Below are 12,825 nucleotides of genomic sequence, written 5' to 3' on the forward strand. Positions count from 1 at the left end.
TTCTGAGTGTAGTTCCAATAACTGTTAAGATCTTACTTCCACTGGGAGTGTAATTTCTTCTGCTGACTCTGGCAATATTAGCTATTTCAAATGCTGATTATTTGTAAACAATTTAATACATTCTAGCAGGTAAAATGAAACTTTGGGAACAAATGAAAAATGAGAAATATTTAGGGTAAATTGTCCTTTTAAAGTATATAGGGATTGTTGTAGATAATCAAAATCCTATAGAAAAGCTTTTCAAAAGATTTGACACCTATGCATTTATACCCATCAGCAGGGTCATGTCTTCCTAAGGATCTGTATTCTTTTGCAGGACTTTTGCTATGTGGTTATCCCCTTTGTGGTGGTAAAAACTGGTGGTAACTTAAAACATCTCTATAGACTTTAATGGAGATAATTGTTGTTAAACGGTTTACAGCAGCAATAGGAACTAGGCCATAATTAGTCATGAGCACTGATGCATACATAACTTGCTATAACAATCCTGAGCTTTTAATTGTTTTATTACAATCTTCCTGTTATTGAGGTTTAGTCCTTATAAGGTCACGCAATCTTTAGTGCCAAAACAATGCTTGATTAATTTTAAAAAAAATATTTATAAAACATGATTTTAAAACTTAGAGACTCAAAAACCTCAATTTCTCCTGTTAAGTGTGGTCAGTCCACGGGTCATCATTACTTCTGGGATATTAACTCCTCCCCAACAGGAAGTGCAAGAGGATCACCCAGCAGAGCTGCTATATAGCTCCTCCCCTCTACGTCACACCCAGTCATTCTCTTGCACCCAACTAATAGATAGGATGTGTGAGAGGACTGTGGTGATTATACTTAGTTTTTATATCTTCAATCAAAAGTTTGTTATTTTAAAACAGCACCGGAGTGTGTTGTTCCTTCTCAGGTAGAATTTGAAGAAGAATCTACCTGAGTTTTTGTATGATTTTAGCCGGCGTAGTTAAGATCATTTTGCTGTTCTCGGCCATCTGAGGAGTGAGGTAAACTTCAGATCAGGGGACAGCGGGCAGGTTCACCTGCAAAGAGGTATGTAGCAGCATATTATTTTCTGAGGAATGGAATTGACTGAGAAAATACTGCCAATACCGATATAATGTAAGTTCAGCCTTAAATGCAGTAGTAGCAACTGGTATCAGGCTGTCATGTATGTATATTTACACTTCAGTATTCTGGGGAATGGCACTTCACTGGGATAATACTGTATACATAAAAAAATTTTAGCCTAACTTGCAGTGGGAACGACTAGCAACAGGCTTTCTAATGACACTTCATTTATTTGATGTTAAACGTTTTGCTGGCATGTTAAATCGTTTAATTATCTGAGGTACTGGGTGAAAAATTGTTTTGGGCACAGTTTTTTTCCACTTGGCGGTAGTTTTATTTAATTTAAGACAGTTTACTGATCTCCCTCACTGTTGTGTGTGAGGGGGAGGGGCCTATTTTGGCGCTTTTGCTACGCATCAGATATTCAGTCACAAGTCTGTTTTCTTCCCTGCATGATCCGGATCGTCTCTACAGAGCTCAAGGGTCTTCAAAAATTATTTTGAGGGAGGTAATCACTCACAGCAGACCTGTGAGATTGTGCTTTGACTGTGATAAAAAACGTTTTTATTATGTACATTTTTTCTGCTATGTAAGGGTTTGTTATTCATTACTATGGGGGCAATCCTTTGCTAAATTGTGTTTTTACCGGAAAGAATTTGAATTTATAATTTCTCCGGTTCATTGTTACTCAACTGTCATAACTTTTTTCTGTGCTTCTTAAAGGCACAGTACGTTTTTCATATTACTTGTAAATTGAGTTGAAAAGTATTTCCAAGTCTGCTAGTTTATTTGCTAGTGTGTTAAACATGTCTGACTCAGAGGAATATCTCTGTGCTATATGTGCTAAAGCCAAAGTGGAGTCCAATAGAAATTTATGTACTAATTGCATTGATGCTACTTTAAATAAAAGTCAATCTGTACAAATTGAACATCATTCACCAAACAACGAGGGGAAAGTTATGCCGACTAACTTGCCTCACGTGTCAGTACCTGCATCTCCCGCTCGGGAGGTGCGTGATATTGTAACGCCGAGTACTTCAGGGCGGCCATTACAAATCACATTACAGGACATGGCTAATGTTATGACTGAAGTTTTGTCTAAATTACCAGAACTTAGAGGTAAGCGTGATCACTCTGGGGTGAGAACAGTGCGCTGATAATAATAGGGCCATGTCAGATACTGCGTCACAATATGCAGAACATGAGGACGGAGAGCTTCAATCTGCAGGTGACGGTTCTGATCCCAATAGAGTGGATTCAGACATTTCTAACTTTAAGTTTAAGCTTGAAAACCTCCGTGTACTGCTAGGGGAGGTATTAGCGGCTCTGAATGATTGTAACACCGTTGCAATCCCAGAGAAATTATGTAGGCTGGATAGATACTATGCGGTACCGGCGAGTACTGACGTATTTCCTATACCTAAGAGGCTTACAGAGATAATTACTAAGGAGTGGGATAGGCCCGGTGTACCCTTTCCCCCCCCTCCTGTATTTAGAAAAATGTTCCCAATAGACGCCACCACACGGGACTTATGGCAGACGGTCCCTAAGGTGGAGGGAGCGGTTTCTACTCTGGCTAAGCGTACCACTATCCCAGTGGAGGATAGCTGTGCCTTTTCAGATCCAATGGATAAAAAATTAGAGGGTTACCTTAAGAAAATGTTTGTTCAACAAGGTTTTATATTGCAACCCCTTGCATGTATTGCGTCTGTCACGGCCGCGGCCGCTTTTTGGTCCGAGTCCCTGGAAGAGTCTCTTGACTCAATAACTATAGATGAGATTTCAAACAAGCTTAAAACTCTTAAGCTAGCTAATTCATTTGTTTCAGATGCCGTAGTACATTTAACTAAACTTACGGCTAAGAATTCCGGATTCGCCATTCAGGCACGCAGAGCACTGTGGCTAAAATCCTGGTCAGCTGACGTTACTTCTAAATCTAAATTACTTAACATACCTTTCAAAGGGCAGACCTTATTCGGGCCCGGTTTGAAAGAAATTATCGCTGACATTACTGGAGGTAAGGGCCATGCCCTACCTCAAGACAGAGCCAAACCTAGGGCTAGACAGTCTAATTTTCGTTCCTTTCGTAATTTCAAGGCAGGAGCAGCATCAACTTCCTCTGCACCAAAACAGGAAGGAGCTGTTGCTCGCTACAGACAAGGCTGGAGACCCAACCAGTCCTGGAACAAGGGCAAGCAGGCCAGAAAACCTGCTACTGCCCCTAAGACAGCATGAATTGAGGGCCCCCGATCCGGGAACGGATCTAGTGGGGGGCAGACTTTCTCTCTTCGCCCAGGCTTGGGCAAGAGATGTCCAGGATCCCTTGGCGTTAGAGATCATATCTCAGGGATATCTTCTGGACTTCAAATCCTCTCCCCCAAAAGGGAGATTTCATCTGTCATGGTTGTCAACAAACCAAATAAAGAAAGAGGCGTTTCTACGCTGTGTACAAGATCTTTTACTAATGGGAGTGATCCATCCGGTTCCGCGGTCGGAACACGGACAGGGGTTTTACTCAAATCTGTTTGTGGTTCCCAAGAAAGAGGGAACCTTCAGACCAATCTTGGATTTAAAGATCCTAAACAAATTCCTAAGAGTTCCATCGTTCAAAATGGAAACTATTCGGACAATCCTACCCATGATCCAAAAGGGTCAGTACATGACCACAGTGGATTTAAAGGATGCTTACCTTCACATACCGATTCACAAAGATCATTACCGGTATCTAAGGTTTGCCTTCCTAGACAGGCATTACCAGTTTGTAGCTCTTCCATTCGGATTGGCTACGGCTCCAAGAATCTTCACAAAGGTTCTGGGTGCTCTTCTGGCGGTACTAAGACCGCGAGGAATTTCGGTAGCTCCGTACCTAGACGACATTCTGATACAAGCTTCAAGCTTTCAAACTGCCAAGTCTCATACAGAGTTAGTACTGGCATTTCTAAGGTCGCATGGATGGAAGGTGAACGAAAAGAAGAGTTCTCTCTTTCCACTCACAAGAGTTCCCTTCTTGGGGACTCTTATAGATTCTGTAGAAATGAAGATCTACCTGACAGAAGACAGGTTAACAAAGCTTCAAAATGCATGCCGTGTCCTTCATTACATTCAACACCCGTCAGTGGCTCAATGCATGGAGGTGATCGGCTTAATGGTAGCGGCAATGGACATAGTACCCTTTGCACGTCTACATCTCAGACCGCTGCAATTGTGCATGCTAAATCAGTGGAATGGGGATTACTCAGATTTGTCCCCTACTCTGAATCTGGATCAAGAGACCAGAAATTCTCTTCTATGGTGGCTTTCTCGGCCACATCTGTCCAGGGGGATGCCATTCAGCAGGCCAGATTGGACAATTGTAACAACAGACGCCAGCCTACTAGGTTGGGGCGCTGTCTGGAATTCTCTGAAGGCTCAGGGATCATGGACTCAGGAGGAGAGTCTCCTGCCAATAAACATTCTGGAATTGAGAGCAGTTATCAATGCTCTTCTGGCTTGGCCCCAGTTAACAACTCGGGGGTTCATCAGGTTTCAGTCGGACAACATCACGACTGTAGCTTACATCAACCATCAAGGAGGGACAAGAAGCTCCCTAGCGATGATGGAAGTATCAAAGATAATTCGCTGGGCAGAGTCTCACTCTTGCCACCTGTCAGCAATCCACATCCCGGGAGTGGAGAACTGGGAGGCGGATTTCCTAAGTCGTCAGACTTTTCATCCGGGGGAGTGGGAACTTCATCCGGAGGTCTTTGCCCAAATACTTCGACGTTGGGGCAAACCAGAGATAGATCTCATGGCGTCTCGACAGAACGCCAAGCTTCCTTGTTACGGGTCCAGATCCAGGGATCCGGGAGCGGTCCTGATAGATGCTTTGACAGCACCTTGGACCTTCGGGATGGCTTATGTGTTTCCACCCTTCCCGATGCTTCCTCGATTGATTGCCAGAATCAAACAGGAGAGAGCATCGGTGATTCTAATAGCGCCCGCGTGGCCACGCAGGACTTGGTATGCAGATCTAGTGGACATGTCATCCTGTCCACCTTGGTCTCTGCCTCTGAGACAGGACCTTCTGATCCAGGGTCCCTTCAAACATCAAAATCTAATTTCTCTGAAGCTGACTGCTTGGAAATTGAACGCTTGATTTTATCAAAACGTGGATTTTCTGAGTCAGTAATTGATACCTTAATACAGGCTAGGAAGCCTGTTACCAGAAAGATTTACCATAAAATATGGCGTAAATACTTATATTGGTGCGAATCCAAAAATTACTCATGGAGTAAGGTTAGGATTCCTAGGATATTGTCTTTTCTACAAGAAGGTTTAGAAAAGGGTTTATCCGCTAGTTCCTTAAAGGGACAGATCTCAGCTCTGTCCATTCTTTTACACAAACGTCTGTCAGAAGTTCCAGACGTTCAGGCTTTTTGTCAGGCTTTGGCCAGGATTAAGCCTGTGTTTAAAACTGTTGCTCCACCATGGAGTTTAAACTTAGTTCTTAACGTTTTACAGGGTGTTCCGTTTGAACCCCTTCATTCCATTGATATCAAATTGTTATCTTGGAAAGTTCTGTTTTTAATGGCTATTTCCTCGGCTCGGAGAGTCTCTGAGTTATCTGCCTTACATTGTGATTCTCCTTATCTGATTTTTCATTCAGACAAGGTAGTTCTGCGTACTAAACCTGGGTTCTTACCTAAGGTGGTCACTAACAGGAATATCAATCAAGAGATTGTTGTTCCATCTTTGTGTCCTAATCCTTCTTCAAAGAAGGAACGTCTTCTACACAATCTAGATGTAGTCCGTGCCCTGAAATTTTATTTACAGGCAACTAAAGATTTTCGACAAACGTCTTCCCTGTTTGTCGTTTATTCTGGTCAGAGGAGAGGTCAAAAAGCTTCTGCTACCTCTCTCTCTTTTTGGCTTCGTAGCATAATACGTTTAGCTTATGAGACTGCTGGACAGCAGCCTCCTGAAAGAATTACAGCTCATTCTACTAGAGCTGTGGCTTCCACTTGGGCCTTTAAGAATGAGGCCTCTGTTGAACAGATTTGCAAGGCTGCAACTTGGTCTTCTCTTCATACTTTTTCCAAATTTTACAAATTTGACACTTTTGCTTCTTCGGAGGCTGTTTTTGGGAGAAAGGTTCTTCAGGCAGTGGTTCCTTCCGTATAAAGATCCTGCCTGTCCCTCCCGTCATCCGTGTACTTTAGCTTTGGTATTGGTATCCCAGAAGTAATGATAACCCGTGGACTGACCACACTTAACAGGAGAAAACATAATTTATGCTTACCTGATAAATTCCTTTCTCCTGTAGTGTGGTCAGTCCACGGGCCGCCCTGTTTTTTATGGCAGGTCTAAATTTTTAAATTATACTCCAGTCACCACTGCACCCTTTAGCTTCTCCTTTCTCGTTGGTTCTCGGTCGAATGACTGGGTGTGACGTAGAGGGGAGGAGCTATATAGCAGCTCTGCTGGGTGATCCTCTTGCACTTCCTGTTGGGGAGGAGTTAATATCCCAGAAGTAATGATGACCCGTGGACTGACCACACTACAGGAGAAAGGAATTTATCAGGTAAGCATAAATTATGTTTTTTCTTTAATGATTCAGATAGAGATTGGTATCTTTTGTTGAAAAGCAGGGATGTAAACTCAGGAGCGTGCACGTGTCTGGAGCACTATATAACAGCATTTTTGCGAGAATGTTATCCGCTTGCAAGAGTACTAGATGGCAGCACAATTTCCTTCCATGTAGTGCTCCAGACACCTACCTAGGTATCTGTTCTACAAAGGATGCCATGGGAATAAAGCAAATTTGATAATAAAAGAAAATTCAAAACTTTTTAAGAAAATTTTATGTTCTATCTGAATCAGAAAGCAAAATTTGTGGTTTCCTGTCCCTTTAATTTATAGATTCATGGGTGCTTATTTCACTCTGAAAGGCATGTATGTTTTCTCCATGTCCCCTTCATTTGACCTTATTGTTAAAAAAAAACTATTTCTGGGTACCTTAAAAGGAAAAAGCTGTGTTCATTTTATTTGTGTTCAGAGAATGTTATAATATGGGTTGTTTAAGTAAACAGGTGTATGTGGGAAGCTGAATAGGCTACTGAAGCATAAGCTAGTGTGAAAGTCGCGTTTCGCTTTGTATGTTTTATTGTTCTTTTTATATTTTTCATGAAGGGACGTCCCGGATGGCATATTGAGTGTTCAGCAATGGCTGGGTCTATATTGGGAGAGTCCATGGATATTCATGGAGGGGGATTTGATCTCCGATTTCCCCATCATGACAACGAGCTGGCACAGTCTGAGGTACAGTTTATATGTAACCATCATCGTTACATTGTTTATACTCCCTGTCATCCCATGACAACTTAGTTCATATATCCAGAGTCCTAGAGTTAGATTAAGTTTTAACTTTGTACCTCTTTCTCTTGGTCTCATTTATTCAAATGTAGCTCCTTTCCAAATGAGCATACAGATGTAGGCTCAAGGGCGTGCACGTGTAATAAGCCATATGGTTTGTAACAATGTTTCAACAAAAGGAAAACAAGAAAAAGAGGTACATTTTGATAACAAATCATTTGGAAATTCTACTTTATATGCACATTGTTTTGATTTTGTGTGTGTTCAGATTGGTAAGGGACACTATAGTATAATATACTATACTCCTAAATATATATATCTCAAAGCTTCTTGAGCAATGTTCTTAGTAGTGTAACAAAGCAAGAGTCCTTTCTGCACATTCCCGAGGTGCCAGGGGGAAGTGCTCTCCTTCATGACTATGTTGCAGGTGGTCACAGGATTGGTGCTTCCTTTTGGGCAAAAAAAAAAGCTGTGGATTTAAAGGTAAAATGGAATCTTCCTGCTAAAAGCCCATTATTATTTTGCTCTATTTTCCTGTATTGTGGGTTTTCTAATTCTAAGAAATCAAAGTGCACTTGACAGGCTTTACAAGACTAACCCTGCTACATATATGTCCCTAAATGGCTTCAGCAGATGTAAGAACTACAAAACAGTGCATGTTTGCGAACATAATGATCATGGCTATCTGTGTCTTCTCTATGTAATATGTTAATGTGTTCCATGACTGCAGAAATAACTGTAATTACATGGTGTTTACTGTCCTTTTAACAACATTTTTGATGAATGGAAATTTGGTATCTCTGTTTGGATGGTCACATAGAGTATTTAATTTACATGGCAATTCATCATATATATATATTAGATTAGGTTAACCCTTAGAAGTCATAATTGGGATACAGAACTACCAAAAAGATCTCAGACTAAAAAAAACAAAAAACAGGTGAAGAGTCATCCTGGGCTTCAGTCATTGAATGAATAGTAGTCATGCATACTTCTTATGGTGGCAACTGATGCACTTTTCATACGGCTACCTCCACCTGAGACAATAACAGACTTTCTCAGAAAATGAAACAAAAACAAACTACCAGGATATTTTGCAGTTCGTCCAACTCTACAGACAATCAAAAATGTCTTTCTTATTGGTGGACAAATATCAGTAATGTGCAGTAGCCTTTAGGATCTCAAGGTGTCTGTCGTGAATGTGAATAACAGCCTGCCGGGACCTCTTTGTTAGAACGTTTTGTGGTTCATACTTAAAGGGACAGTCAACCATAGAATTGTTATTGTTTTAAAAGATAGATAATCCCTTTATTACCCATTTCCCAGTTTTGCATAACCAACATAGTTATATTAATGTACTTTTTACCTCTGTGATTACCTTGTATCTAGGAACCTTCTTCCAGCCCCCTGATCACATGACTGTGACTGTTTATTATCTATTGTCTTAAAGTTAGCATTGTATTGTGCTAGATCTTAAATAACCCCCTGTGCCTGAACACAGTGTTATCTATATAGCCCACGTGTACTTTCTGTCTCTTTGTGTTGAAAAGAGATTTAAAAAGCATGTGATAAGAGGCAGCCCTCAAATGCTTAGAAATTAGCATATGAGCCTACCTATGCTTAGTTTAAACTAAGAATACCAAGAGAAAAAAGCTAATTTGATGATAAAAGTAAATTGGAAAGTCAATTAAAATTAAAAGTCCTATCTGAATAATGAAAGTTTAATTTATACTTGACTGTCCCTTTAACAACATGCTCTTGATAAACCCCCAGTGTTAAATGCTCTCTAAGCCTGGTCAGGACATTTAGTTAATCACTATAAGTGTTGAATCATTTGAAATTAGCCTAAATAACTCCGTCACAGCAGGATAGGAGCAGAAATCCACATTCAGACAGTCCCTGCCGCTCATGTACAGCAAAGAGAAAGTTGCCCTTTTATTCGCTAAGGCTTTCACACTGGACTTGATCTCTGAAAATACAGATACTGTACAAGAAAAAATATCTCTCTTTGTGTGATATGCTAATTAGTTTGTTTGTCACTATATGGGAGATCTGTTGTGCTTTAGAGAAGCTGCCCAATATAATAAGAGTTTATCGGGCGGTCCTTCTAGAGAGGACTCTCCATTTTTTATTAATAAAGGCCAGCATGTATATTAAGAAAAAAAAAAGTTAGAATGTTTTTGTGCTTTATAGTGGTGAATAAAAGTATTGGTGCTCTTCCCAGGACGTTTTTAGTGGGTGTTGATTTTACTGACCACCTGGCTAAAAATGTAGCCAATTTTAAATTGAAAGTAAATCCTAGCGTTTTACAAACGCTAGGATTTACTATTGAAACAAATAATGGGCACTTTCATTCATGAAGTATAAGATACTTCATGTAGAAAGCTCCTTTATTTGATTCAACTGATCGCCGCTCTTAGCTCCTACAGCAGCGCAAGGCTAAAAAAATTTTTGGCTAAGAGGTGACGTTTTCACCTCTTAGCCAATAGCCATGCGGTAAATCCGGCTCCCATGGGCGCCAAGCCGGATTTACCGCACGTCAAACGTCACCTCTTAGCCAATTTTTTTTTTACCCGTGGGCTGCTGTAGGCGCTAAGAGCAGCGATTGATTGAATCAAATAAAAGAGCTTTCTACATGAAGTATCTTATACTTCATGAATGAAAATGCCCTTTATTTGTTTCAATAGTAAATCCTAGCATTTGTAAAATGCTATGATTTACTTTCACTTTAAGCTAAAATGAGCAAATATTAAAAATGTTCAATTTTTATTGCACAAATTATCATAAAATACCTTTTATGTTAAAATATGCAATTAATTTGTGCTTTGGATAGGAGAAAATGAAATATTAGAATATATTACACTGCCCCCACCCAGCTACTTCATAACGCCACCGGCTGGCAAAAATATTCTGTGGAGAACACAGAGTGTCACCACCTAGAGGTCAGGTTGTTGTCCCAGTTGTTAAATTTAAAAAAAAAAAAAAAAAAAGTTTTTTTTATGTAAAACCATATCACAATATAAAAACACATGTAGCAAGACAGAGATATTACAATTGTTACAAATCTTTAAAGTGATGGTAAACTTTAAATAATGAAATGCCATAAATGTAATCTTTGTCATTAAAAAGTGTATGTGTACCTTTTTTGTTTTTAATCCATCTGTGAAAGGGTTAAATTAATTCATATAGTAATGCTTCTAATACAATGTTATGCCGGCCCACATGGATGAACCAGTGAGCATCCAATCAACGTGTGTCAGTTGACAATCTTGAAGTCCAGCCCCTTTAAAGCCCTTAGAAAGCCTACGTAGAGAGTGGATTTGACTGCTCTATACATCACAGCCCAGCCAAAAGAGGAAATGAAGGGGGACGGAGGAACAGACAATATCAATTAGGATTATAAATCTTTCATTATAAAATATTTATACACTTTAAAAAAAATATAATAATTATGTGGTTCTACTTGCAAACTAATATATTTTTTATTGCAGCATTCTTATAGTCTGAAGTTTACCATCACTTTAAGTCAACATATTCAAATGAGTTGTTTTTTATGTGTTTTGATTTATTATTTGTTTGCGTTAATGGTTTATATATTTGTCCCTTCTTCCTTTAGGCATACTTTGATAATGATCACTGGGTTCGTTATTTCCTTCATACTGGGCACTTGACTATTGCTGGCTGCAAAATGTCCAAATCCCTGAAAAACTTCATTACCATTAAAGATGCACTGCAAAGAAATACAGGTAAGAAAATAGCACAATTTGTTTCATATCCAGAACTATAGTCTATAAGTGACCTCTGTTTCTTAACATTAATTTGAATGTTGACTGGCCCTCTAATAATGTATTATAATAACTGGGTCAGTGGTATTTGCAATCTCTAGACAAGCAGATTTACTCACAAGTGTATATCTATAAGCCTAGCTTTTAGTTGGAAGTCACTCTACCATTTAAACCAAATCAGGACCAGTTTCAAAATTACAAACCTCATTTCTCTTGTAAGGTGTATCCAGTCCATGGATCATCCATTACTTGTGGGATATTCTCATTCCCAACAGGAAGTTGCAAGAGGATCACGCACAGCAGAGCTATCTATATAGCTCCTCCCCTAACTGCCACCTCCAGTCATTCTCTTGCAACTCTCGACAAGCATGGAAGCAGTAAGAGAGATGTGGTGAAATGTAGTTGTTTTTTCTTCAATTCAAAAGTTTGTTATTTTTAAATGGTACCGGAGTTGTACTATTTTTGTCCCAGGCAGAAAATAGAAGAAGAATCTGCCTGTGGTCTCTAATGATCTTAGCAGGTTGTAACTAAGATCCATTGCTGTTCTCACACATAACTGAAGAGAGAGGTAACTTCAGCTGGGGAATGGCGTGCAGGTTATCCTGCTGTGAGGTATGTGCAGTTTAATTTTTTTCTAGAAGAATGTAAAGGCTAGAAAATGCTGCTGATACCAGATTTATTTAAGGTAAGCATGATTACAGTGATTTAATAGCGACTAGTATCATGCTTACTGTTAGAGGTAATACTCTTATTATTTTTTAATTCCTGTCATATAAAACGTTTGCTGGGAGTGTTTAAACGTTTTATATATTTGTTGGTGATAAAACTTTATTGGGGCCTAGTTTTTCCACATGGCTGGCTTAAATTTGCCTAGAAATAGTTCCCTTAGGCCTCCCACTGTGTGGACATGAGGGGGAGGGGCCTAATTTCGCGCCTAAGTGCGCAGTAACTTTTACAGACTGAGACATCCAGTTTCCCTGCAGGAGCCTCCTGAATGCTATAGGACCTCTCTAAAGGGTTTTTAGGCTTTCCAAAGTCGTTTGTATGGCAAGGTAGGACCACAGCAGAGCTGTGGCAGTTTGTTGTGACTGTTAAAAAACGTCTATATCGTTTTTTTGATCCGTTTTTTAAACTAAGGGGTTAATCATCCATTTGCAAGTGGGTGCAATACTCTTTTAGCTTATTATACACACTGTAAAAATTTCGTTTGATTTACTGCTTTTTTTCACTGTTTTTTAAATTCTGACCTTTTTTATTTTTTTTAAAGGCACAGTACCGTTTTTATTTTTTGCTTGTTAACTTGCTTTAAAGTGTTTTCCAAGCTTGCTGGTCTCATTGCTAGTCTGTTTAAACATGTCTGACATAGAGGAAACTCCTTGTTTATTATGTTTAGAAGCCATGGTGGAACCCCCTCTTAGAATGTGTACCAAATGTACTGATTTCACTTTAAGTAATAAAGACCATATTCTGTCTTTAAAAAATTTGTCACCAGAGGAATCTGACGAGGGGGAAGTTATGCCGACTAACTGGCCCCACGTGTCAGAACCTTTAAATCCCGCTCAAGGGACTCACACTCAAGAGGCGCCAAGTACATCTAGCGCTCCCATGGCGTTTACTTTACAAGACATGG

General features: G+C 39.7%; 1 protein-coding gene across 1 annotated transcript in view; it reads left to right on the plus strand.

Moving 5' to 3' along the window:
* CARS1 (cysteinyl-tRNA synthetase 1) overlaps positions 1-12,825 on the plus strand; it is a 163,495-nt gene that overhangs the window by 56,982 nt on the left and 93,688 nt on the right. Inside the window, 2 exon segments of the mRNA XM_053720430.1 lie at positions 7,228-7,356; positions 11,027-11,156. Of these exon segments, the coding sequence (XP_053576405.1) occupies positions 7,228-7,356; positions 11,027-11,156 (259 nt within the window).

The sequence above is a fragment of the Bombina bombina genome, chromosome 7, assembly GCF_027579735.1.
Source record: "Bombina bombina isolate aBomBom1 chromosome 7, aBomBom1.pri, whole genome shotgun sequence".
Classification (NCBI taxonomy): Eukaryota; Metazoa; Chordata; class Amphibia; order Anura; family Bombinatoridae; genus Bombina; species Bombina bombina.